The sequence below is a fragment of the Orbicella faveolata genome, unplaced genomic scaffold (genome assembly GCF_042242905.1).
Source record: "Orbicella faveolata isolate gen_17 unplaced genomic scaffold, um_ofav_v1 contig_47, whole genome shotgun sequence".
In the NCBI taxonomy this organism is placed as follows: domain Eukaryota; kingdom Metazoa; phylum Cnidaria; class Anthozoa; order Scleractinia; family Merulinidae; genus Orbicella; species Orbicella faveolata.
Genome location: NW_028301577.1, coordinates 14,405,001 through 14,432,177, shown reverse-complemented (window position 1 = coordinate 14,432,177; position 27,177 = coordinate 14,405,001). Strand labels below are relative to the sequence as shown.

The window sequence follows — 27,177 nt, the reverse complement described above, 5'->3', positions numbered from 1 at the left end:
AAATTAGACAGTACGCATCTCTTTTGACCTCCGAAACAATACATTCCACGTTTCCTGAATACTAAAATCATAACATCCGGCATATTTTGACCTTTGAACAAAATTCTCCGCGTTTCCTGACTTCTCTCGAGTTTTAAGTCCGGCATGTTCTGAATTTCAATGTAATTAGTTACCAAATACCGTGCCTCTTAGTTTAAACATCTGAACTAAACATCCCATGCCGGCACCTGACAAGCCATTTAGTTCATAATGAAATCTCGCTGTTGAGCCGACATTCTGATTTGCAAAATTTGTAAATGCGCGTTTTCTGACTTCTCGATTCTAGCAGGCGTCTTTTTCGCGTAGGCATGGATCCAACAATAATACACATAACATGTGATCAGGGTTTTCAAATTGAAATAAAGTAGCAGGAGGAAATCATAAAGTAGGCGGCAGACTCTAGGGTCATGATGTAGAGGAGCGCCGGAATGGCTTACCTCCTCCTGCACGGGGGGAGGGAGGGGGGAGGGCAATGGGATGAAGACCGTGGAAAATTTGAAAATCTATTTGTCTTGAGAAGCATTTTGATGACTGAAAAGTGCTTTTGTTGGAGGCTACTGTACACTTTATTTTAACAAGGGTTTATTAAAAATTCCTTGAGGGGAGTCCATATTCTACCACTGCTTGTTGGAAAAGGCCAAGAACAGTAGCTGCGGTATTCTTTGTTCCAGCTCTAAGATATACTGGAAATCTTGTGCATCCATCAACTCCACCATGCACTACAATCTTCCATCTGAAACTTAAAATACATGAGTCCATACTTTGCTGTCCTTTCATGGATTCTGTCCTCACTAGCAACAACTAGTCTCCTTCCTAGCCGTTTTTTGGGTGTCACGCAACGCTTCTTTGGAGAGAACGTTGCGTGACATCCCCCCACCCCCCCCCCCAAAAAAAACCGGCTGGGAAGGAGACTAACCAACAACCACCTGTATTAGAAACTAGGCACAGTAAATCTGAATAAATTTTATTTATAATCAATTACGAATAAGGTTCACCTGATCAATTTATGATTCCCGTCTATGTGCCATGTGCCACAGTACACAGCTCTTGGTGTAAGGAATAGCCATCTCACTGCAAGTCCCTCCGGATCCGTTCTTTGCATGCATTCTCGGGCTCTCAGCTGGGGCACATTTATATTGCGAAACACTAGCTGCGATTGGACCCTCCGATATCCCGCATCTGGAAAATCCCTATGAAAGGATCTTACCATGTTATCAAGGTCATCATCACTAATGGTTGTCGTCCTGTCGGTAATGGAGATATTGTACTCCCGCATACGTCTTTTTATGGTACTCTCACTCACACCAAGGGCTCTGGACATGTCGGGTAAGTTGATTTCATAATCGGCAAGATATTGCAGCTGCTCCCGTGGAATCTCGAACCTAGGACGCCCAACCGTTCTAGGCTGGTTTGCTACTGCTGGGGAGGAATGATACCAATTCCGCTCTACCTCCGACAACATTCGCGTCACAGTGGCGAGTGAGGGTCGAACTGTATCAAACACCTGCATGTTGTCAGCAAGTCGAACCAAATGGCGAGAAATTTGTTCCAGTCGGAACAGAACATAATCAGCCACATCTTCACTAACTGTGTCCTGTTGAAGTCTCCTTGCAAGGTCGAATGATGTATGGCGAAGACTGCTCAAGAATTGCTCTTATGCCGTCGACACCATTAATAAATCCCCGGGAAAACCCCCGGCCCCCTTGGGTCCTGGCACTAGGTTTGCATCAGGGGATCCAGGCTTGCGCGGAAAAGACGCCTGGTAGAATCGAGAAGTCAGAAAACGCGCATTTACAAATTTTGCAAATCAGAATGTCGGCTCAGCAGCGAGATTTCATTACGAACTAAATTGCTTGTCAGGTGTCAGTATGGGATGTTACGTTGAGATATTTAAACTAAATATTACGACATTTGGTAACTAATTACATTGAAAGTCAGAACATGCCGGACTTAAAATTCGAGAGAAGTCAGGAAACGCGGAGAATTTTGTTCAAAGGTCAAAATATGCCGGATGTTATGATTTTAGTATTCAGGAAACGCGGAATGTATTGTTTCGGAGGTCAAAAGAGATGCGTACTGTCTAATTTCAAAGACAGGAAATGACAGACATTTTACTTAGCAGGTAAGGAAAGGTGGAAAAGTTAGTTTTTAATTTTGAGCCTGAACACGCGCCATACATTACGTCATCGGAGATTTGTCAATGGCTACCACTGATGGTGCAATAATACAGTTTGTGTTGATCAAGTGATGTGATGTCTACAGTAGGAAAAGAATCATCAATGACTGCTTTGGAATGTGCACTGCGTTCCGAAGGAAGTGCTAAGCAAACAGTTAAATTTTAAAAGCGCGGTTATAAGATCTAACAGGTCTTCTTGTTAATTCTGGTTTTGTTCGATTTCGCTGAAATTTTAACACGATAAAGCTGGATTGTTGAGGAATGGATTTACCGCCTGCCGATGTGTGGTAGCTATTAACGCTTAAGTGATATATCGCTTCGAAATCAGGGTTTTGAAGAGATTTTTTTGCAACGTGCGGGTTCGGCGTGATTTTGTAATCGGAGGTTTTCGTTGACCCCGAAGGAAAAAATATTCCGAAAAGGTCATTTGATCGATGATTCAAACGAATATAAATATGTATATGTTCCGAGCGAAATTTCTGGTGAAAAAATATAATTTTTGACGAGCGCTGGGTTTTTAATTTTTTTCCCGCGAAAGTCAGTATCGGAGATGAGATTCATTAATGTTTCAACAGCTTTTGGCGAGTAAACATCACAGGTTGCGTGACTCAAAATATGGCCGAGTGGAAGCTTGGGTCTGGTCGCCTACAAATCGACAAGAAGATCTGTTCGATCTTATAACCGCGCTTTTAAAATTTAACTGTTTTCTTAGCACTACAGTCGCAACGTAGTGCTGTAGACATCACAGCACTTGATCAACACAAACTGTATTGTTGCACCATCAGTCGTAACCGGTGTGAAATCTCCGATGACGTAATAGTCTTAATCTGGAACTTTCTTCGGGATATGTATGGGCATGAAGATACGAACACTATTAACAACAGCTTTCTTTCTTAAAAGTCACGATTAAATTAAATTGTTTTTTCCCTTGAGTAAAGGGCTAGCGAAGAAGTCACACAAGTCACATAATTCAAGAATTGCGTTATCCACGGCTATCTTTAGTACGGTGGTTATTTCCCTACCAATGACGTAATCCTTGCACGTTCTGACGAGTTCTTTACTTGCCTTGCAAATATTTAATTTTCCTTCCGATCTATGAACTCGCTGCGATGAAACAGCCAAAGAATTTACTTCATTTGCCTAAAACCACAAGAAATACTCACAAAATTACAAATAAATTAATGACCGTCGCTTCTGCCGAAATAAACTTGCAAGGTAAACACGATCGTATTTGTCACGTAGCGAAAGTGAAAGCTGCAACGTGAGCGCATTCCATGGCTGACGTAATACCTTTTTTCAGCGTATTTATTATTCCCTTTAAATCCAACGCTTTGATAAAACGAAAAGAAAATATATTTTACCCACAAAAAAGAAAACAATATCCATAAAATTGTCCGTGTATTTATGTTTTAACAGCTTCTGGCGGAAAAACATCACACGTTGCGTGACTCAAAGTTTGGCCGAGCGGAGGTCTGCGTCTGGTCACCGACAAAAAAAAAAAAATAAACAAGAAGATCTGTTAGATCTTATAACCGCGCTTTTAAAATTTAACTGTTTTCTTAGTACTACAGTCGCAACGCAGTCCATATTCCAAAGCAATCTTTGATGATTCATTGATTACTGTAGACATCATATCACTTGATCAATACACACTCTATTATTGCACAATTAGTCGTAGCCGTTGTGACATCTCCGATGACGTAATAGTCTTAATCTGGAACTTTCTTCGGGATATGTATGGGCATGAAGATACGAACACTATTACAAACCGCTTCCTTTCTTTAAAGTCACAATTAAATTTAATTGTTTTTTTCCCTTGAGTTAAGGGTTAGCAAAGAAGTCACACAAGTCACATAATTCAAGAATTGCGTTATCTACGGCTATCTTTAGTACGGTGGTTATTTCCCTATCAATGACGTAATCTTTGTACGTTCTGACACGTTCTTTGCTTGGCTTGCAAATATTTAATTTTCCTTCCGATCTATGAACTTCTGCGATGAAACAGTCAAAGGATTTACTTCATTTGCCTAAAACCACAAGAAATACTGGCAAAATTACAAATAAATTAATGACCGTCGCTTCTGCCGAAATAAACTTGCAAAGTAAACACGATCTTATTTGTCACGTAGCGAAAGTGAAAGCTGCAACGTCAGCGCATTCCATGGCTGACGTAATACCTTTTTTCAGCGTATTTATTATTCCCTTTAAATCCAACGCTTTGATAAAACGAAAAGAAAATATATTTTATCCACAAAAAAGAAAACAATATTCGTAAAATTGTCCGTGTATTTATGTTTTAACAGCTTCTGGCGGAAAAACATCACACGTTGCATGACTCAAAGTTTGGCCGAGCGGAGGTCTGCGTCTGGTCACCGACAAAAAAAACAAAAACAAGAAGATCTGTTAGATCTTATAACCGCGCTTTTAAAATTTAACAGTTTGCTTAGCACTACCGTCGGAACGCAGTGCACATTCCAAAGCAGTTATTGATGATTCTTTTCTTACTGTAGACATCACATCAGTTGATCAACACAAACTGAACTGATAATAACACTATTAACAACAACTTTCTTTCTTCAAAGTCATGATTAAATTTAATTGGTGTTTTCCACGAGTAAAGGGCTAGCAAAGTAGTCACACAAGTCATATAATTTAATAATAAAACTCTATCCCGACCGATGTATCGATTTTGGTCACTCCAGTGACAACAGATTGAAAACGTGACAGAAAATTGGCGTTACTTTCGATGATCTCATCATTAGCCAATTATAGGCCATCTTTCAGCTCTTTTCGTCATATCCCCCCCACGGGAGAATTTTGTCAAGTTAGCTAATTTAGTATGCAAGCCACCGTAATGGCGGTCACCGTCGACGAAATGTTTATTTGCTCAAAATTGGGGCAAAATCTTTCGGAGATGGAAATCAGGACATTTGTAAGGATACAGAAAGTAATTTGGGGCCGGTTGCTGGCTTCTAAGGCTGAATTTATCCAGAAGTAAGCTGTATTTTCGTTTTCGTGCCGAAAGCCGTGCGATGAAATGTTATCGGCTTGTTCTGCTGTCTTGTTCTGTTTTTCTCTTGGTCTTTTTTGTAGCCCGCCGAGGCCAGTCTTTCGTCTAAATCAGTTGAAAAAAGTTCGAAAAAGATGTTCCCATTCAAGTTTAAGCTCTCAGGCGATAATTCTGGAGATTTTTGGCCGAACTGTTCGGCTTTGTTATGTTTGTGTTTTTCGGTTGCTATGGGCGACCGTTGCTTCCTTTGTTAAGTCAAGTCTGGGGAGTGAGGTCACAAAAAAATTCTAATCAATTCTGGTTTTTTTCGATTTCGCTGAAATTTTAACACGATAAGGCTGGATTGTTAACGAATAGATTTACCGCCTGCCGATGTGTGGTAGCTATTAACGCTGAAGTGTTATATCGCTTCGAAGTCAGGGTTTTGAAGAGATTTTTTTGCAACGTGTGGGTTCGGCGTGATTTTGTAATCGGAGGTTTTTGTTGACCCCGAAGGAAAAAATATCCGGAAAAGGTCATTTCATCGACGATTCAAACAAATATAAATAGGTATATGTTCCGAGCTAAATTTCTGCTGAAAAAATATAATTTTTGACGAACGCTGGGTTTTTAATTTTTTCCCGCGAAAGTCAGTATCGGAGATGAGATTTATTAATGTTTCAACAGCTTTTGGCGAGTAAACATCACAGGTTGCGTGACTAAAAATTTGGCCGAGTGGAAGCTTGGGTCTGGTCGCAGACAAAACTGCGAAAAACAAGAAGATCTGTTAGATCTTATAACCGCGCGTTTAAAATTTAACTGTTTTCTTAGCACTACAGTCGCAACGCAGTGTACATTCCAAAAGCAATCCTTGATGATTCATTGATTACTGTGTAGACACCACATTACTTGATCAACACAAACTCTATTATTGCACCATCAGTCGTAACCGGTGTGAAATCTCCGATGACGTAATAGTCTTAATCTGGAACTTTCTTCGGGATACGTATGGGCATGAAGATACGAACACTATTAACAACAGCTTTCTTTCTTAAAAATCACGATTAAATTAAATTGTTTTTTCCCTTGAGTAAAGGGCTAGCAAAGAAGTCACACAAGTCATAATTCAAGAATTGCGTTATCCACGGCTATCTTTAGTACGGTGGTTATTTCCCTACCAATGACGTAATCCTTGCACGTTCTGACAAGTTCGTTGCTTAGCTTGCAAATATTTAATTTTCCTTCCGATCTATGAACTGGCTGCGATGAAACAGTCAAAGGATTTACTTCATTTGCGTAAAACCACAAGAAATACAAAATTACAAATAAATTAATGACCGTCGCTTCTGCCGAAATAAACTTGCAAAGTAAACACGATCGTATTTGTCAGGTAGCGAAAGTGAAAGCTGCAACGTCAGCGCATTCCATGGCTGACGTAATACCTTTTTCACCGTATTTATTATTCCCTTTGAATCCAACGCTTTGATAAAACGAAAAGAAAAGATATTTTACCCACAAAAAAGAAAACATCCGTAAAATTGTCCGTGTATTTATGTTTTAACAGCTTCTGGCGGAAAAACATCACACGTTGCGTGACTCAAAGTTTGGCCGAGCGGAGGTCTGCGTCTGGTCACCGACAAAAAACAACAAGATCTGTTAGATCTTATAACCGCGCTTTTAAAATTTAACTGTTTTCTTAGTACTAAAGTCGCAACGCAGTGCATATTCCAAAGCAATCTTTGATGATTCATTGATTACTGTAGACATCACAGCACTTGGTCAACACAAACTCTATTATCGCACCATCAGTCGTAGCCGTTGTGACATCTCCGATGACGTAATAGTCTTAATCTGGAACTTTCTTCGGGATATGTATGGGCATGAAGATACGAACACTATTACAAGCCGCTTTCTTTCTTTAAAGTCACGATTAAATTTAACTGTTTTTTTCTCTTGAGTTAAGGGTTAGCAAAGAAGTCACACCAGTCACATAATTCAAGAATTGCGTTATCTACGGCTATCTTTAGTACGGTGGTTATTTCCCTATCAATGACGTAATCTTCGCACGTTCTGACACGTTCTTTGCTTGGCTTGCAAATATTTAATTTTTCTTCCGATCTAGGAACTCGCTGCGATGAAACAGTCAAAGGATTTACTTCATTTGCCTAAAACCACAAGAAATACTGGCAAAATTACAAATAAATTAATGACCGTCGCTTCTGCCGAAATAAACTTGCAAAGTAAACGCGATCTTATTTGTCACGTAGCGAAAGTGAAAGCTGCAACGTCAGCGCATTCCATGGCTGACGTAATACCTTTTTTCAGCGTATTTATTATTCCCTTTAAATCCAACGCTTTGATAAAAAGAAGAAAATATATTTTACCCACAAAAAAGAAAACAATATCCGTAAAATTGTCCGTGTATTTATGTTTTAACAGCTTCTGGCGGAAAAACATCACACGTTACGTGACTCAAAGTTTGGCCGAGCGGAGGTCTGCGTCTGGTCACCGACAAAAAAAAAAAAAACAAGAAGATCTGTTAGATCTTAAAACCGCGCTTTTAAAATTTAACTGTTTTCTTAGCACTACAGTCGCAACGCAGTGCACATTCGAAAGTAATCCTTGATGATTCATTGATTACTGTAGACATCACATCACTTGATCAACACAGACTGTACTATTGCACCATCAGTCGTAGCCCTTGCGAAATCTCCGATGACGTAATAGTGTTAATCTGGAACTTTCTTTGGGATATGTATGGGCATGAAGATACGAACACTATTAACAACAGCTTTCTTTCTTAAAAGTCAAGTTTAAATTTAATATTTTCCTTGAGTAAAGGGCTAGCAAAGAAGTCACACGAGTCACATAATTCAAGAATTGCGTTATCGACGGCTATCTTTAGTACGGTGGTTATTTCCCTACCAATGACGTAATCATTGCATGTCCTGACATGTTCTTTGCTTGGCTTGCAAATATTTCATTTTCCTTCCGATCTATGAACTCGCTGCGATGAAAGAGCCAAAGAATTTACTTCATTTGCCTAAAACCACAAGAAATACTCGCAAACTTGCAAATAAATTAATGACCGTCGCTTCTGGCGAAATAAACTTCCAAAGTAAACACGATCTTATTAGTCACGTAGCGAAAGTGAAAGCTGCAACGTTAACGCATTCCATGGCTGACGTAATACCTTTTTTTAGCGTATTTATTAATCCCTTTGAATCCAACGCTTCGATAAAACCAAAAGAAAATATATTTTACCCACAACAAAGGAAACAATATCCGTAAAATTATCCGTGTATTAATGTTTTAACAGCTTCTGGCGGAAAAAACATCACACGTTGCGTGACTCGGAATTTGGCCGAGCGGAGGTCTGCGTCTGGTCACCGACAAAAAAAAAAAAAATAAACCACGGGTAAACCTAGAACCGCGCTCGGCCCATGGCCGCGCGGTTAAAAAAAAAAACCACGGGTAAACCATCAACCGCGCTCGGCCCATGGCCGCGCGGTTAATAATAAACCACGGGTAAACCTAGAACCGCGCTCGGCCCATGGCCGCGCGGTTAATAAACCACGGGTAAACCTAGTGTAGCGTTGCACTTTCGTCCTGCGTGGCAGACATGTCTAACACCTTTTGACCAATTGTACGTGTTGTTGTTTCTTCCAATGAAAATGCGTTGTGATCGTGTCCTCTGAGATTATTTTACTAGGGGACGGGACGGTGTTTGCCAGTTGAAAGCTCGAAACCTATCGATTGTGACTTTAATCGTGAGGGTGTTTTGCCGGATCTTTCTGCATGTTCCGAAACACATTTACAGCTGCCTTTGAAGCCTAATATTGTTGGTAAGAAGCTTTGTGAAGTGTAGTGTATTGTATTATGTTGTTTGTAGAAATGGAGTGAGCAATTTATATGGCTCAAGTCTACGAAGCCATTTCGACATGTTCATCAGCAATCTAAGTTTTGTTGATCGTGTTGCTTTCAAGCGGCACGAACTAAGCTGGCACTAGTTTGTATAGTCCACACTGTTGTGTTTTGAATTTTGCAATTAAGATCTGCCTCCGTCACGGGCATAAAGAAACGCTGTCCTGCAGACAGAGCAAATTTTCACTCAGCTTATTACCACCTTGTATCGCCAAATGCCACCAAATATACAGCTTAGTTGGATAAAAATGCTATAGAGCAAAGCAAAAACAGTAGTTTCGAAATAATGTGCAGGATTGCAAGGATTAAAATTGGTTACAGTTCAAGAAATTTGAGTTTAGTTCAGGATGTCAAGAAATCGAGTTTACCATTCTTGTGACAGTTTGAACTTTCGAGCCTTTATTTTGTCTGGTATTTCTTTGCTTCTATCAGTATTGGGAATGATTTCTACCGATGTTAAAGTAAGCTTAAAAGTAATCTCCTGGGCACAATCATGAAAACAAATGCACAATACATTTCCCTGAATGTTTCGTACCAAGCACAGTCTCTAAAAATAAATTAAAATAGGTCACCGTGCTTGCAAAAGAGATATGATGTACCAGTCTTACCCTATTTTGCCAGGTCTTTTAAATAGTACTATTCATTTATTTTATCACTCCGCATTACATTTTGCGGTGGCTGGAAGGTACAGTTTTTTGATGAACTTTGATAGGCATACATGAATTCTTGAGCATACGGAACAACATAATAAACAACTTATGCAAAAGAATCGAAAATAATCCAAATAACATACAATCCATGAGTAATGATTTTGTTTTTGATGCTATTGAATAAGTGTAAAATTCTGCGCTTGAAGCATTCCCAATATAGTGCTAAGGAATCACCAGTTAAGGTCAGGGTTGTTTGTCCTTCTGTTCTTCCTTTCCTCTGTTGTTGACTTGCTACCTTTAAGCTGTTTGTTACGAAGCAGTGTTTTGTAGACACGCAGTGTGTATAGTCATCATGTGAGGCTGCTTCAAGAAGTGCTTGCCTAGGTTTCCTTTTCTATGCAGCTGGTCCAATTAATACATATTATAGTTCACCACTGAATTTTCTCCGATTCTTATTGGTTTAAATTGATCATGTGACGCAATAGTGTTCATCCGTGGAGAGACGCTATCAGCCCATAGTGCCTGTCTGAGGAAAATACCTGGATGGATAGTACTCATCCGTGTAAATGTTTCTGTAAAGAAGCGGGCTTACAGAAAGTAAACAATTGAAATATATTAAGTGGGTTTTTGTCTGTTTTCTTTTTCAAATTTTATATTTGGCTTCAACAACCTTCCATGGCTTTCATCTAAAAAAGTTGAAAATAATTCAATATGAATTTTGAACTGGCGCGCGGAAGAAAATTTAGTGGTGAACGATAAAGACAATAGAGTGTTTATGTCTCGGAACTATCGGTTGATAGTTGTCCCTTGAAAATTTGATGTTCTTAAAACTAGCATATTTGTTTTAAGAACATCAAATTTCCATGGGGCAACTATCAACCGATAGTTCCTCGACAGAAACTCTCTATTGTTTAAATAGGGATACATGCCAATACCTTGTCATGTCTTCATTAGGTGGCATTGCCATTATCTCTTTGTGCCAGCTCTTGTGTGAGGAACATTGCCATTCTTGTTATCTTCTGGAGAATTTATTCATGTTTTTGGATACTTGGTTTTTTTTTGTTCTTTTAATGTAAAAACAATTAAAGAAGGAGAAAACGGTTTGTTTATCTACTTGTATTTGTATTCTCAAGGATGTCTTTTATCTCTTGGTAAATATATATGGGTTATTTACCAAGTGTGAGGTCAAGATGGCTGGATATTGGCCAAGTTCATTTTTTGCGAGTTTATGGACCGAGACGGAGTTGAGGTCCATAAACTCGCAAAACAAGAATGAGGCCAATATCCAGCCATCTTGAACGAACAAGCTTGGTCAATAAAGGATTTATTATATGGCTTTCGGGGAAATTTTTCTTGCGGGACACGGCAGGTAGTCCCGAGCGGGCAAGATAGCTCCATCTTGCCCGCTCGGGTAGCCAATCACAGCGCAGGATTTGATTCATCTTGCCTGCTCGCGGAGCTAGCGATATAATAAGATGTAGTTCTCACCAGTTAAACTTTGCCACTAGAGATTCAGTCTGTTCTGTTTTGGTTTCACTGTCAGTTGAAATAGACTTTAAAAACCTAGGTCTTGATAAGATAGTCATACTCTTGCAGTTGTTTCTGATTGAATTTTGTTTTCTTTTAAATTTCCCTTTACTGAGGAACAGCTTTTAATCTACAAGGCTGTACATGTATGTTATTTTAAAAGTCAGTGTAACTTAAAATATAATTGCATTTGTGTGATTTTGTGTTTAACAATAATGCTTTGAATTTCTGTTTTTGCAGTAATGGATGATCATCATGGGTTGGATGAGGGAAAACATGCACAAACTGAAGAAAGTCGTAGTAGAGAAGGAACTAGGGATGGTGAGCATCAGCCCTTACCATGATATGTATCAGTTGCCATGCATTGATAACTTTTTTAGAGTTGTGTCTTGCCAAAATAATTCATTTTTTTGTTACCTGTACGTAATTGGGTCTTAACTGTAATGGCAACACTTTCTCAAGAATTTTAGGGCTTATGTCCTCATATTATACTTCAATATCTGGTTAGTTTATGAGTTTTTTCTTGTAAACTAAGTACTCCAGCAATACTAAGAAGAACATTGCAAACCAAATGTGTTAGAGGAAGCCAACTTTTATGTATTAGAGAAAGCCAACTATTATGTGTTAGAGAAGGCCAACTATTTTTCAAAACACATCTTCTTCGCACCTGGATAAATTAGCCAGTTTCTAGTTTTTAATTCCTTTTCATCCCTGCTATGAAGGCTTAAAATTTAGCGCAGGGAGTGTTTAGTAGATGGAGTTTCAAAATCTTAAGGAAGAAGTGATTGTACAGTACCACGTTAATGCACGGCTTATTATGCTTGTGTATCCATTAAACTAGTCAACAACCCATTGTCCCCACTAGAATAAAATAATTTTGTTTTTAAAATTGATATAAAATGAAAGTCTCAACTTACCGGTAGTTTGGGAGGTTCTGTGGTGTATTATAGGTTAAGGTATAGATGTATGGCAGTGATACAAGCAATCTTTGCTGCATGTTACAAAGAAGATATTTGCATATCATATGTAGTTACTCAAGCATTTGTCACATATTTTTTCTATTCTTTGTTGTGACTCTTATTTAAAACCCCAGAAGCTGTGAACAAGACAGCTTGTAGGAGGTTGAGCTTTCTGTGTTAGCAAATGACAACGTTAACTTAAATGACAAAACTGGTAAACCATACATGTACAATTGCCCCTACTGTATTCTACATGTATACTTACAGCCTGCAAAGCACTCACTTTCTTTCCTGCAATGGTTTGGGGCACAACAAACATAAATGAATGAAGAGAGGTTGAGGAGTCGAGGAGGCAGAGTAAAGAAAACTTTTGGATGCCGCAAAGCTCTTAGAATGAGCTTGACGGCTATTAATGCAGTGTTCGACACTAACTTTCTTGCTAATTTGCCCTTTGAGGAACTAGTTCTGTTTTTGTTGGTTCCCCGTGTGTCTTTTTAGTTGCCTACCTAGGAGACTTTTGTTGCCCATTAGCACTCACGAGAAAATTTCAACTTGCAGAAATGCTCAACTTTTTTATAAACTTGCCTTCTTGTTTTGGTGTTGCAACAGTGATTCATTGGGTGATTAATCAGTCATAGAGCACAACCCTCACAAGATTTTAAACATCCATGAACTGTGCCCACACATTTTGATGAGACTCCACTTTTCTAACAAATAGACCCAGTGAAGCACTTTTACTGGTCAAATACAATGAACCAACTGTCATGAATGAAAACATAATTCATGCCCAGAAGCACATCATTATCATTAATATTATTGTTATTATTTTTGTTGTCATCGTTGTTGTTTTTATTGCTATTTTTATTTATTATTATTGTTATTATTAATAATTGTCTTTTTAACTATATATTAAGGAATGGCAAAAAGATGGCTCAGCCTGTACCTGTAGTGGCTATTTTGTATTTGTAATCATAGATTAATAAAACTGCTTCTCTTCCTCACCAGAGATCAGTCGGGGAGTAGCTTACAATCCTGACAACAGTGCCCCATTTCTTTTTGAGTCACAACAGTAAAACTTATAGCCAAAATGTTGCCGTACCGTACAATTTGTGTGGAAAGACTTTGACACAAAAGTTATTTCCAAATACTGTTGCAAAATGCATCTTTGAAAATTCAATGAGGTTATCAAGCATTTTATAGTATTTTAAGAACTAGGGATTAATGTTTTTTATGGTTCGCACGATCACTAATTGACTAGCCACTTTTATTTAGCAAGCTTTGGGGCAAGCTTCTCACAAAATTTGGGTTCATGGCTTGTTTTGGAAATGAGAGTCAATTGTAGAAACTTTCAGTGAATGTTAGAGTTGAGTTTACATGTCTTTGACCTTTAAGTTAATACTTCTGAACTTCTGCTCAAATGATTTCCCCAAAACTTGGGCATGGTTTGTATTAAGTCAGAATAAGCTGGTTCCAGAAATTGAGTAAAAGTATGCCAGCAAAATTTTTTTTACTGGTAGTGTTGTTGTCCAAAAAATGGGGTCCAGTCAAACACCAGTAAGAATAAAAATATTTTCCCCAGTAAATGGAATTAAGGAACATTATCACCGAGTGAAACACAAAATATTTCCCAAAATTTCTTAGCCAACACTTCAAAGCCCCAAAATTTATGTTGCAAACTTTGACATGGGGTAGTGTGCCCACAATAACTGCAGAACCACCTTAAGTAATGATGAAATGGAATCAATAGAATAACCATGATAAGAATGGTGTTATCCTTTTGATACAATATTAATAACAAACAGTGGGGCTTGACTTTTCAAAATTACAGAAAAACTCAAATTGCATCTAGGGCCACCAGATCACAGTTTTCAAGCAACATACATTTAAATAGAAAGGAATTGTTATCCAAATGAACTTTAACTAAAAATAACAGGCACTTTTTAAAAATAAAGTGGTTTGCTATTAAACAGTTAAAAAACAGTTCCTTTATATTGCTATATGTAGAAACAAAAAAAATGAAAAGGGTTTGTCAAACACAACTCGATACACCACCACCACCCACATACGTTATGATACTCTCCCATGTAGATGTGGAAGGAAAACACCTTGTTTTCACTCTAAGAGGAACTGGAGTTTGCAGGCCCTGACAGCAAGCCCTGACAGTTGTTGAGATTGGTTTCTTTGGAGTTAATGACAATAAATTGATTAACACCAAATTAATTAAGAGAGCACTCGACAACCAAATTGATGGCATTTTGTTGGGTTCTTCATTAGGCCGTTGTTGTTTTTTTTTATCATGACAGAACTCAAAAATGATATTGTTCGTAAAATGCTTGACAGTGGCCTTATAAATGAGTAGTTTTATGGACGTTATTTTGAAGATATGCTGTTGATGGACAAACCAAATAAATCTGACATGTTTTACAGTCAACAAATTTGAAGATGGCTTGATCCATTTCCTGGACATTTCTCTGAAAAGAACATCCATTGACATTTATAGGAATCACACAAACACTGGACAGAATGTCTTGTTTTCTAGTCAAGTACGTTGACTTGCCAAAATTACCTGGGTTAAGCCTTGTTGCACCAGGCTTCTCGTATATAAAGCTTTAAAGTCAATCGTTAAAGCGCAGTTAATGGAGCGTGACGCTATTTACGTACAGTCACTAGCTTACTGTTGTTAAACGTAACGCAATAGAACTGTTACGCGTTAGAACATTATAGAAGTCTTTCTTGTCTAGTTTAAACAATATTCACAATAGCCTTTCACGTATACATGTTGCAACAACGTCCGGTCTAACTATATCATGCTTTTTGTATGGCTAGTCTTTTAAATAGCCCCATTCTTGTTTCGTTCAAGGCCGCATGGACTCTGTACGTTTCATGGTACACGATTTTATATTGGTTTAAACCTAGACATCAGTCTACCTATAAAAGAGGCTTAGCTTGGACTTTAGCATCATTCGCTCGTTATATCACTACTGTAACTTTTAGGTAGCCCTCGAAATCGTAACTCCCACCCTTCCCTCCCTTTGGAGGTTTATTGTCGTTGTTCATTAATATAAATAATAAACTGGGGTTCACCTCTCGTGCCACGCTATCGGTTAAGTCTTGCAGCGACTTCCCCAAGCTTCGTTTTCGCTAATTTAGTGGCGCTATTTAACGCTCTTTTATGCCTCTTCTTGTCCGATCCAGCACGTGCCGGCGGAGTCGGCTCGTAGTGCTGGGGAGATAAGTAAGGCTTGAGAACTGTCTACACTCTAGCACGATGCTGACCGCAGGTCAGCTCGTAGTGCCGTTTAGAGTTACGCTACTAGGACGCGCAAGCTTTTGGCCTCGCCGACTTGTCCGATCCAGTGCAGAATTAACCGCTGGGGAGATAAGTTTGGCATTTGGTCACGCAATGGAAGTTCGTCTGTCACGCCGATTGCGGGGCGGTGTTCCCCCCTTTACGCCATAGAACGCGTGTTTATTGCTTGTGTTTGTCGGGATAATTAAAGCATTACTCCCTAGGAACTGCAACATTAATGTGAAATAGACTCTCTCATTCAGAAACAAAGAACAATGATGAAAACGTTCTGTTAGGGAATGGCTTTCCTAAATCTGTGGCTTCTAATCTTGTGAGGTGTCTCAGACACAGTAGCTCAGAACCTAGAACATCTTATCCCAATAACAACAAGACTATGAGTTTTAAGGATTTTAAATTCTAATGTGGGGTTTAGGACTGGCACTAGTTTTGCTAGGCTAATGATGTAATTTTGAAAGCAGATGGGAGCTCCTCTGAGGGCCTGTCCAGGAATCCCCATCAATGTCCCAGACCAAAAATGGCATGTGCTTTTAACTATTACTTCATCTCATGCAGGAAGGAAGTGATGTCTGAACAGTTTTCATTGAAGTGCCTTGAAACCAGAACCAGAGTATTAACAATATTACGAACAACGCAACAAAGAAAGTACAGGATGCAAAACAGAGCACAGTGATGCAAACCCAAATGCAAGTTAATTTTGAAACCAAATTGAAAATTGCTATGTAGAGTGAGACGGGTAACTGCAATCACAACTGGTGGTTTGCTATTTGCGTGAAAAATTAGTAGACATTAAGTTGAAGGAAGTGAGTTTATAGAGAAGTCTATTTGCATCATATTAATCAAAAACTGGTTTTCTTAGTTAGGTATAGAAATACAGTATGTTAATAAGTAGTTTCTTAGAAATCGATTTTGAAATAAAAACTAGCGCTAAAAAGTCACGACGTTTCGACCTCTACGAGGTCATTTTCAAGTGACTAAATTTTCTACAATAGCATATAACCATAAATATGTTAAAAACAACTTATAATAGATAAAAATGTGGCGAACGCTAAAATGTGATAAAATATGTGAAAGTGTTAAAAATATACAATGGAAAAATAAAATAATCTTAGCAAGAATTGCTCTAAACAAATAATTGGGCGCGAATTGAATCGCACTGTTTGTTTAGCATTGGTTTCAGTTCTTTGATAAAAAAACATTTCAAAAATAAGGTAGCCAAATTTGTTCTGACACTTTCTTAAGATTCGAAAACTCTGTGCGATGTCTTCTGGCTCCATATCGTGCTGCTCTCTGAGGTGGTTTCCGATTGCCGATCCTTTGTGTTCTTCAATTCGTTGGTGTAGGTGTCGGCACGTGTAACCGACATAGCCTGCATCACACAGGCTACACTGAAATGAATACACCACGCATTGTTGACTAACAAGAGGCTGCTTGTCTTCCCTGACCTTAATTTCATCCTTGATCTTTCTACTTGTGTAAACTGGGCTAATATCTGCGTTGATCTTCCGACTGAGGTCAGCCAGCTGTTTACGTACTACGTTTGCAGATTTCTGGTCCTTGTAGGGCAACACGATTCTGACTGGGGCTTCTCTTTTATCAGCCACTCGAGTATGTGAATCCTCGGACACTTTTGATTCAATAAATCTGCGAATGATTGACTGCACAAGGTCGTCAGGATAGCACAGTCGGGAAAGGATCTCTTTAAGGCGTTCACATTCCTCGTGAAAAAACTTCCACTTTCAAAATACAGTATGAATATTTATAATTTGAATTATAATAATATTACTGTTGTACTTTAGATTGTAATTCCAATGCTCTTTTTAAAAACTGATTTCAGTTTCATTAGGTAGTTTGGTGCTTTGGGCCCAAAACAGCAGCCTGAAAACGGTCCTTGTAAGTTGACAAGCTCTTGAATAGCCAGGAAGTTTCAAGAAATGGGCCCTGAAGAGGCAAAGGGCCGACTTAAGACACAACTTAAAGCGAGTTTCAATTAGTCCAGCAAATTTATTTCACTTTCCGTAGGAGGAAGGTAAATTCCTAAAGATAAACATGAAACGAATTACTACAAATAACTAACTGAAGACGGCAGAAAACTAAGAGGAAAACACAAACAGACGATAAACTAAACGGCTTACCAAAATGCTGGCAACGGGGTTCAGGGAACCAAGAAGATACAAGTGTACCGGACGATAAACTAGCACTAAACGAACATGAAAGGATAACACAAATATATACGCAACGAAATTTACATACGACGCGAGAAAAAAAGCATGCAGAATGTGAAAAAATACATTAACATACGGAACAAAAAAGGACACAAAGAAAACACGAAATAGCCGTAACAGGCCCCTTCACAGAAAGTTTCAGTTTTCCACAATATTGTTGTGTCTATTAATGAAGTAAATCCATCTCCATATTTTTAATAGACTGGCCAAACCATACCTGGAGGCATTAGATGATATGATCGATGAGGAGGAGGGGGAGTTACAAGAAGACAAAGAAGAAGAAGAAGGACAAGAGGATCAAGAAGAACAAGTGGAAGGGCAAGAAGAACAAGACAATGATGATGAACACCTCTACAGAAAGTTAATAGAGGATGAGTTTAGTGACAGTGACAAAATCAGTATTTATTTCGTAGATTTTTAAAATTTTTATCAGGATTTCTTTAACAGATGTATTAATAAGTAATAATTAAGTAAATAGAGGATGAGTCTGAAATTGTTTTGATTGTTCTACATTTACAACAGCTTATTCAAATTAGCCCAAGCTCAAAGGCTGAAGAAAATATGTCATTACTTTTTTTTTTACTAAATGAACCACAAATCACTGTGTTGCCTGTGACTAGTTTGTTGGATCTAGATTTAAGGGACAAAAGAGTGACAGAACTTTTCATCTTTGTTATAAGAACCCAGCCACAGTCGTGCCTGACTAACTGTGTCCACCTTCCTTGGTTTAAATAAGCTAATCAAAATGCATGAATGGTGAAAATATCAAGCATCATGTAACCTGTTGATCAGTCGACAACTCCACCTTTCACATTTCTTTTCATAATTTGGATTTGCCAGATTTGAATGGAAGCCATAGGAAAGTTGTTGAAAACATGTTAAAAAATGATGAAAAAAAATTAGTTTGGTGGTCTGTGTTAGAAGTGCACCACTGTAAATGCAATGATAAGTATTATATTAGTATGTCCAAAAGGCATTTATCTGTCAAAAATAGAATTTCTCAAACTAATTTTAACTTTGGTTATTTTGCCTTTGTAACAATACAAATCTCAAGATTATAGTGGTTTTACAACACAGGCTAAAAACATGCCCTAAAATATAATTTTCGAAAATGTTTGGATAAAGCAACGGTTTGTATCATACGTGAGCATTGCAGATAATTCAAGCCAATTAATTCAAGGTCACAAGTCAGATTGTTTTGGTTCGTGTGTAGAAAGATCTATAAGATTCCAGTTGATAGTGATAATGGTAATTATACCTGCTCATGAAAACACCAGTTGTATAAATTCCAGTCTAGCCATAAATAAATAAAAAAAGATTTGTAATCTTCTTTGTCATAACTGAATTATGTTATTGAACTAGTATGAGGTCCGTGTTGGTAAAACATTGGTCGAGTTCTTCGCCTTGCAATGTTACGGCGAGATCCATAGACTTGTTAAAAAAAGAAATACCCATATCAGTATCCGACTAAAGTTTCATTCCATGTTCAATGCTAAATTCCTGAGGGGTGTGCCTACAAACGAGGACTAACAATAGAGCTATAAATCAATGAACATAATAAATCCCTCTAAGATTCTCTAACCGAAACAAGTGATGTAATAGATCAAAAACGAGTGCGAGTTTTTCATCAGGGGTTCCAAACACCGAGAAACAGATGAAAGCACGACGCCGAAGGCGGAGTGCTTTCATTGTTTCGAGGTGTTTGGAACCCCTGATGAAAAACGAAGCACGAGTTTTTGAGCTGGCTTCTCAAAGTAGCATGAGAATTTTTTTCGAAGAATAGGTAATTAGTAGGCGTGTTCAATAGGCTATTGTCTGTTTTTTATTCATATGGTAAATGAAATGAATCTTTTATATGCGGCCATGTGGGCAAGTTTTAAAGGTTGAATTTTTAATAAATTAACATTATGCCGCGTGATGGAGATCGAGTGGAGATCAGAACGTTTTCGAGTTCCAAAAACCTCTTCTCAAGAAAATGTTTTGGTGAATGATGCTGTTCCAGTTTCAACTAAGTATAGAAACAAGTGGGCTGTGAACATTTTTGCCGAATGGCAGAGGTTGAGAGAGGTTAAAGTTCCGGTATTAGATTGTGGCGGTCTCTTCAAGGACTACGATTTACACAATGTTACCGCTGTGAGTGTAGATATTGCTGGAATGGACGCTCTGTCGCTGAACTATTGGTTGTCAAAATTTGTGATGGAGGTAGCTAAAAAGTCCGGTGAAAGATACCCTCCGAAGTCTGTTTATGGTATCATTTGTGCCCTCAAGCGTTATTTGAAGGAGAAAAATGGATCAGAAGCTTTGAATCCTCTGGACGCTAGTGACAAAAGGTACTTGACAACTTTTAGACCGAATTGGTTAGTAATTTAAAATGCACTGTTTCAGGACTTTAATTTTGTGTGTTATTTTTTGAAGGTTTGTCCTTTTCCGACGTTGCTTAGATGCCGAGATGAAGAATGGCGTTCGAGAAGGGCTTCACATTAAGTGTAAGAAAGAGGAAAAGGAGTTTGTGAGCGAGCAAGAAGAAGCAGTATTCTGGCAAAAGAAATTGCTGGGAACTACATCAGCTAAGTCGTTATTGAACACGATCTATTTCTACAACGGAAAAGTTTTTGGGTTGCGGGGGAGAGATCACAGAAATATTGTTGTAAACAACTTTGAAATTGGTCCAAATTTTATTAAGTTTGAAGAAAATGCCTCTAAAACTTATCATGGAGGTCTTTGTGATCTAAAGTATGTGCCGCGAGTGGTCAAGCACGTTTGTCATTCTATTGAGGAAAAGCACGAGCCGTGCCTTGTTGAGATATTCAGATTGTATGTAGGGTTAGTTGAGACTCATGCAAAGGAAGTTACCGCATTTTACTTTAAGCCATCAAAAACTAGGTTCGCATTCGATAAAGTGCCCGTAGGCATCAACAGCTTGAACAAGATTTTGCCTGACATGTGCGACGCGGCAGGCTTTAAACGCAAAACCGCTCACAGTTTGCGCGTTACTTGTGTTTCCTCCCTGTTCAATTCTGGGGTTGAAGAAAAATTGATTCGCGAAAGGTCGGGGCATCGTTCTAATGCATTGTTGCAGTACGAAAAGCCTACAGAAGAAAATGTGTCTAAAGTTTCAAAGATCCTAGGTCCAAGTGTTGTTAGTACAACTACATGTTTTACCACAGAGAAACAGGATCAATCTTTAACGGATGTTGTTTTCCAGAAAGGAAAATTCAAAAACTGTACAATTAATGTAACGATGTCTAAGAAGGAATAATATGTTGCTGTATTGTTGTTGTAAGCAATGATTTAAGCGGGAAAAATGCTGTATTTAGAATTATAATTAAGACTGATTAAAATTCAAGTTTCTTGATCAGTGTCTTGATCAGTTTTTGAACTAATCTACCGTGTGTTGATCGGTATGTTCATTGGGTATCAACATACATGCACCTGACCCAATTGATGCGAGCTGATTGGGTCATCAGCTCATGAATAATTAATGAGTTTGAGAAAGGTTGAGGTATCACTGAATTCCTAATTTTCAACCTTCTGCTTTCATTTCATCGTCTCTCCCGGTCAATAACACATACCCGTTGTAGCTAGTTCCAGCCGATCCCAGGAATGCAAATCTCATTAGCAGTCAGTGCTCTCTCTGATAACCATAACGAGTACTTTTAAGGGTATCAAGTCTTATATCGGAGGTTCGGTGATATTTCTTTCTAAAAACAAAAACTGAAATAGTGTTCAACATAACCTTGCTCAGCACGTTTGCGAAAATCTATTGGTTCCTTTCAGAGGTTTCTTTAAAAGCACTCGGCTAACCTCCAGGTACGATTTCCGTACAGCGCCATACATTAATTATGTATGCAACTATCTCAAACTATCACATTATACTCAAACAGCAATCGTGAAAAGAACGAGTCAGTCAAAAAATTACATGCATAATTAATGTAAGGGGTGGTGCGAAAATCTTGCCAACCTCCCTGTCCAAATAAGAGAGCCCCTCTGCCAGTTTTATCCACATAGTATAATTTCCACTGACAGAATCGCTATGATTACGATGACGACCACAAAGCGCTTTGTGGTGTATTGAATAGGCCACAAAGCGCTTTGTGGTGTTTTGAATAGGCCACAAAGCGCTTTGCGGTGTTTTGAATAGGCCACAAAGCGCTTTGTGGTGTGAAAAATTGGAAAAACCAAATTATTTCAGAAAATAGCTGTGAGATATTTGCGAGTCAACGAGCCATCCAGTTTTCAGTGTTAAATCCCAAAATAAAACACCACATAGCGCTTTGTGGTGTTTTGAATAGGCCACAAAGCGCTCTGTGGTGTTTTCAATAGGCCACAAAGTGCTCTGTGGTTTTTTGACTACTACTGCTGTTTTGTAAAGCAAAGCGAACTAGGAACAGTTAGAAAGCACTCCGGCCATAAAAATCTACTCGACAAGAAAATTTCTGTAATAAATGTTCGATGCTACAGGAGACGGCTTACCCAAAAAGGTTCAGTCAGCCTCAACAAACTTATACTGAGAAGAGGGCTTTCGCGAACCGGATTTCGTGTGAGTGACAAGATTGGGAATAGAGAAATATTGCGCAGATTGAGTGCTAGTTTTACAGCACCGAAACTAAAATTGGTTACACTGCTTCTCAGAAATTTTGTTTTGCCTCTGTAATATCATTACACGATCTGAATAATTTGAGGATAATCAAAGCGCGGAGTTTAATATTGGCTGGCCGGGAACACGCAGTTCGCAAACCGGAGAGCAACCACTGTTTAAATCTTCGATCGAACTTTCATGTTGAAAATTTGAAACTGAAAATACACTAAGCGGTCAATTTCCGATAGAAATCTTGTGAGGTAAATGCCATTCTTGCAAATAGTCGCTGCATATTTACGTTCAGAGTCACTCTGGTTCAGAGTAAAGACATACAAAGTCAAATACTGCTTCCGAACGCTACCCCTCTCCAAAAATCAATTTTGCTCGAAGACCGAACTGCAACGGAGTTTAGTTACCAGTCTTATGCTGCGTGTTATTAGATAGAACGCATGATATGATTGGCTCCGTATATCACATTACGTCAGAGGACATGTCTGCTACATAGGACATAACTGCAACGGTACACATGAAACGCTACAACCATGAACCGCGCTCGGCCCATGGCCGCGCGGTTAAAAAAAAAACCACGGGTAAATCATGAACCGCGCTCGGCCCATGGCCGCGCGGTTAATTATCAATCACGAGAGGTGATCATTGTTCTCGCCCACAGGTGCGCAGGTAATTTGAACCCAAAGGCAGGGTCGCTAAGCTAATTTGAAACGGTCGGTGCACGGAACACACGACGTATCTTTCGACGGCTATCGATGGCAAAGCCTTGAGAGATTTGCACGCTAAAATTGTTCCTTGGCGGAAGTTTTAATCCGATGAAGGAAAGCAGTGGTTAGAGCATCTATTAGCGTTGTTCTTGGCGGAATCTCGAGGCGATCGTATCCTTTGGGGCGAATTTATGGCTGGATTCCTTCGGTCCATCGGTCCTTTGGCCTATGGGGAGGGGAATAGAGAGAAGCTAAAACCCACTGAAATCCTACTGAAACCCCTCCAAACGCCATAAAAACACAAGTTATACAAGCAACAGGACAGGTCGATTTTGTTATTTTTTTCCCCTTATTTTGAAATATTTTGTACGATCGTTATATTCCCATGCAAACAGGAGTACCCAACGACGCTTACACTGGAAATTTAAGATGTGACTTCCCAAGCACTGATTCTGTGTTCCCACGTCAATTACCATTAATAATTAACTTTCCTGCAGGAGCCATAATCGGGGACGGAGACCGTAAGTCTCGAGATTCGCGCGCACCTATGATATGGGACAATTTTTCTATTTTTAGAACAAATTGCGCCATCCTGACGTCATATATCCGCGCGGATTCACGCACATGTCGGGGGCTCTCGCGTGGATGTTGTCACGTTGCGTGATCAAATGGTGAGAGTTGAGACATTCTCTTGCGTATTTTTCACAGCGATGGTAGGGAATAAGGCAGGGAATACGAACCAGAGCGCTTATATGTAGTTTTATGCTCTGAGCTAACGGAAAAGGTGGGTTTTTCAGGGTCGAAAGCAAGACTTCAATCTCGCGCTGGGAATGAATAATAAGATCTGCTCACGCTAGTTGTAAGCTTACGCGTATGTTTTTGTGTTTGTTCTGACTTAAGAATATAGCGAGAAAACTCGCTACTCTGGTATCGAGTTCATTTGTGAGTTTCTCAGACAATGGTTAATCATCTCTTTTGATGGTCTCTTATTGTTTCTGCTTGTTTGGAAGTTTTTGAAAGGAAAGTCTGACGCGTGCAATTAGCTCATTTGCATAGTGCAGCTCGTGCACTTTCAAGGCCGAGTCGGTGTTTTCAAATGTCAACAAATCTTGACAAAGATTTCTTTCGTTATCTTTTGTGCTGAGATGCTGCAACAAATTTCACGAACGCGAAAAAGGCTACTAACATCATGTGTGTTTCTTCAACATAAGCATAGTGAAGTTTTACACCGCGAAAATGAAAATAGACAAGGAGTTTTTATAACTCGATCAACAAAATCGAAATCGTTATTCCAAGTTGATTAAAGAAAGCGTCATCGTAACTTTGCTGATTATTTCTGCTTTATTCACATATTTTCAGCTTAGCTTTTAATATGTTCTCAAACACTTATCAATCTTAAAACATATTTAAAAACTATATAGTTATTGTTTGAGTTCGATGTACGCTTTCACACGAAAGTGCAGCGGAAGTACAATTTGTCATGTTTACTGACTGTACAAAACACGCATCGGCGGGCGCTCTCATTCATCGACAACAGCGAATTTACTGGAATTTTGGACGAATAAAACTGAGCAGTATCTACGGACGTAAAGTTATTGGGCCTTGATGAAACATCAAGCGTTGCATACAACTCCAGCGAAACTCAAACTAGCAATTATTTTGTTTTACTTTTTGGTCGCGATAGATCACTGACAAATTCCTCGCAAGCGTGTGGCAAGAGGAGCTAGGAAACTATGAAGTCCTGAAGCTCTGCTATATCTAAATATATCCAGCTAGTTCTTTGCTGTGTAATGGAAAAGCTGTTAATCTTCAACATATGTGAAATTTAAAGTGGATTAATGTACAGCTCATGTAAAAGAAGCATCCGTCGGAACACAACCTGGTCAGCGATATATATATAAGCTTACAGCGGAACATAACTAAATTCGACACTGTCTTACTTCACTCAAACTGGAGCAGCTTACGACGAAAATACTTAAGCAAAATTCCAACAGACGTAAACGCGTTGAGTTGTGGGCCAAAAACATGAAAAATGTCGGGACTTTCGGACGCCATTTCCCCCGCGCGACATCCGCAAAAATCCTCGCAGCATGTACGCGCGTGTGCGGCAGGTGATGGCGCAATTTGTTCTAAAAATAGAATTATTGTCCCATATCACGGGGACAACCCCAATACTAGAAATGGCGCGCGCTTACGGTCTCCGTCCCCGATTATGGCTCCTGCTTTCCTGGGAAAAAAATATCCGCTCTTCACTGCTAGCAAGATCGACTTTATTTCATAAAACTCCCAGCCAGACATAATAAAAATTTTGAATACCGAGCTAGAAAAATGACAATCAGCCAAGTAGCCAGCCAGCAGTGAAGAGTAACATTTGAAATGCCAGCAAGGCAATTATAGGCGAAAAAAATGTTCTGGCCAGCGTTTTGACCTAGATTAAAAACAAACGCATTGTTTAGGACCTTTATTCAACAGCCTATTGTCTGTTGACTATTATAAGAGATAAATTAGCAATATGTGGTTATTTTTGCCGCTATGAGCAAAATCTACACTTTGATTATCTTATCCCTTAAAAACAATACAACTTACCATTTATGTCTTAATGAATGAGTTGCCAGTAATCGGATATCCGTGTTTGCGCGAAGAACTCTGGGATCGTCAGGCGGCAAACACTGCTAGTCGCTAGAAGGAAATGTATGGCGAAACGTTGTTTCGAGGTACAAGAAAACGACTTTTGAGAGAGATCAACGCTTTTTCGCCGTCGTTTTTATCGCGAATGGATTTGGACAATGTTGATATGTGGAATATGTAAGTTTTTGTTTGAATAACCGTGAAATATGTGACAAAATCTACCGATAAATTCCGTTGCTTGCGTGAGGTTTATTGTGAAATTTACATCGCGTAATGGTCTGAACATATTACAAAGTTAATTAGGTATAAATCGAGAGGAAATAACCCAGTAAAGCCTTTTAAGTCGTGGACAGGCTACTTTTGGCTTATTTGAGAGCTCAGTCATACAAATAATACTGGAAATAAGCCCGGTGGCGATCACTGTACTGTCTGGGGTTGATTTAATGACAAATGAGTCCGCGCGACTCATGCTGTGTGGCTACTGTGTTGCTCAAAGCCTTTGTTTTGCTTTTACAAGCACGTATTTCAGTGATTTTCCTTTTCTATAACAGATCAAGGGTGGCTCCTTGAATATATCTCTGAGCATTTGTCTTTAAAAGTGCCATTTGTGCGTGATTATGCTTTCCAAAGTTTGGTATTGACAGTTGAGTGAAATTGCCCGACACAAAGGGTAGTAGTTCCTCCTGCAATTTTCGATTTCTGTTTTAGAGCTTCTTTTCTGTCTTTATATTTAACTTCTCGGAGGGTCTTTTCTACCATTTGCTCCGGGTAGCCTCTCGAGATCAGGCGTGTATTGAAATTTTCAATATTCTCTTCAATGTATTTCACAATAAACCTCACGCAAGCAAAAGGGAGTTTATCGGTACATTTTATCACTTATTTCACGGTTATTCAAACAAAAACTTCCATTTTCGATGTCTCAACATTGCCAAAATCCATTCGCGATAAAACAACGGCAAAAAAGCGTTGATCTCTCCCCAAAACCATGTCTTTGGGCGTCGAAACAACTTTTTCGCCATACATTTCCTTCTAGCGACTTGCAATGTTTGCCCCCTGACGATCCCAGAGTTCTTTGCGTAAACACGGGTATCCGATTACTGGCAACTCATTCATTTCTCGCTAGCGAGTTTCCAATTTCTCCGGTTAGCGAGTTTCCAATTTCTCGCTAACGAGTGTTCAATTTCTCGCTAGCGAGTTTCCAATTTCTCGCTAGAGAGTTTTAGCCAGACCTCTCTCCCAGGCCTTCACTTAGAAGGCGATTAATTTGTCCTGGGGATAAATAGGTTGCGATCATTCAATATGGCTGACGTTCAAATCTCAACCAACGAAGGTCAAGAAGGCCTTGTGAGTTTTTTTACTGCTTTTAATGACCTTTTTGAACAGTTAAACTGAATACCTGGAAAGGAAACTGGAATTCGGTGCTTTATCACCAGCAGGTTTTCAATTGAAGCGAAATTG

General features: G+C 39.0%; 2 protein-coding genes across 4 annotated transcripts; one reads left to right on the top strand and one right to left on the bottom strand.

Moving 5' to 3' along the window:
• Nucleotides 1-528: 528 nt before the first annotated feature.
• LOC149097269 (uncharacterized) lies at nt 529-2,937 on the bottom strand. Of its 2 annotated transcripts, none has more exons than XM_089279189.1 (2): nt 1,035-2,937; nt 529-778 (listed from the first exon to the last, which is right to left on the bottom strand). In XM_089279189.1, the coding sequence occupies exons 1-2, from the start codon at nt 1,547-1,549 to the stop codon at nt 625-627; spliced, it is 669 nt and encodes a 222-aa protein (XP_089135315.1). In that variant the 5' UTR covers nt 1,550-2,937; the 3' UTR covers nt 529-624. The 2 variants fall into 2 exon arrangements, with proteins under 2 accessions (XP_089135315.1, XP_089135316.1); XM_089279190.1 differs by having other exon boundaries at nt 529-772.
• A 5,827-nt stretch (nt 2,938-8,764) lies between these two features.
• On the top strand, nt 8,765-21,154 carry LOC149097268 (zinc finger MYM-type protein 2-like). 2 transcript variants are annotated; one of them, XM_089279187.1, is made up of 4 exons: nt 8,765-9,049; nt 11,546-11,626; nt 17,998-20,126; nt 20,212-21,154. In XM_089279187.1, exons 3-4 carry the CDS (start codon nt 19,714-19,716, stop codon nt 21,053-21,055), a joined length of 1,257 nt encoding a protein of 418 aa, XP_089135313.1. In that variant the 5' UTR covers nt 8,765-9,049; nt 11,546-11,626; nt 17,998-19,713; the 3' UTR covers nt 21,056-21,154. The 2 variants fall into 2 exon arrangements, with proteins under 2 accessions (XP_089135313.1, XP_089135314.1); XM_089279188.1 differs by having other exon boundaries at nt 8,786-9,049; nt 17,409-20,126.
• Nucleotides 21,155-27,177: the final 6,023 nt, after the last annotated feature.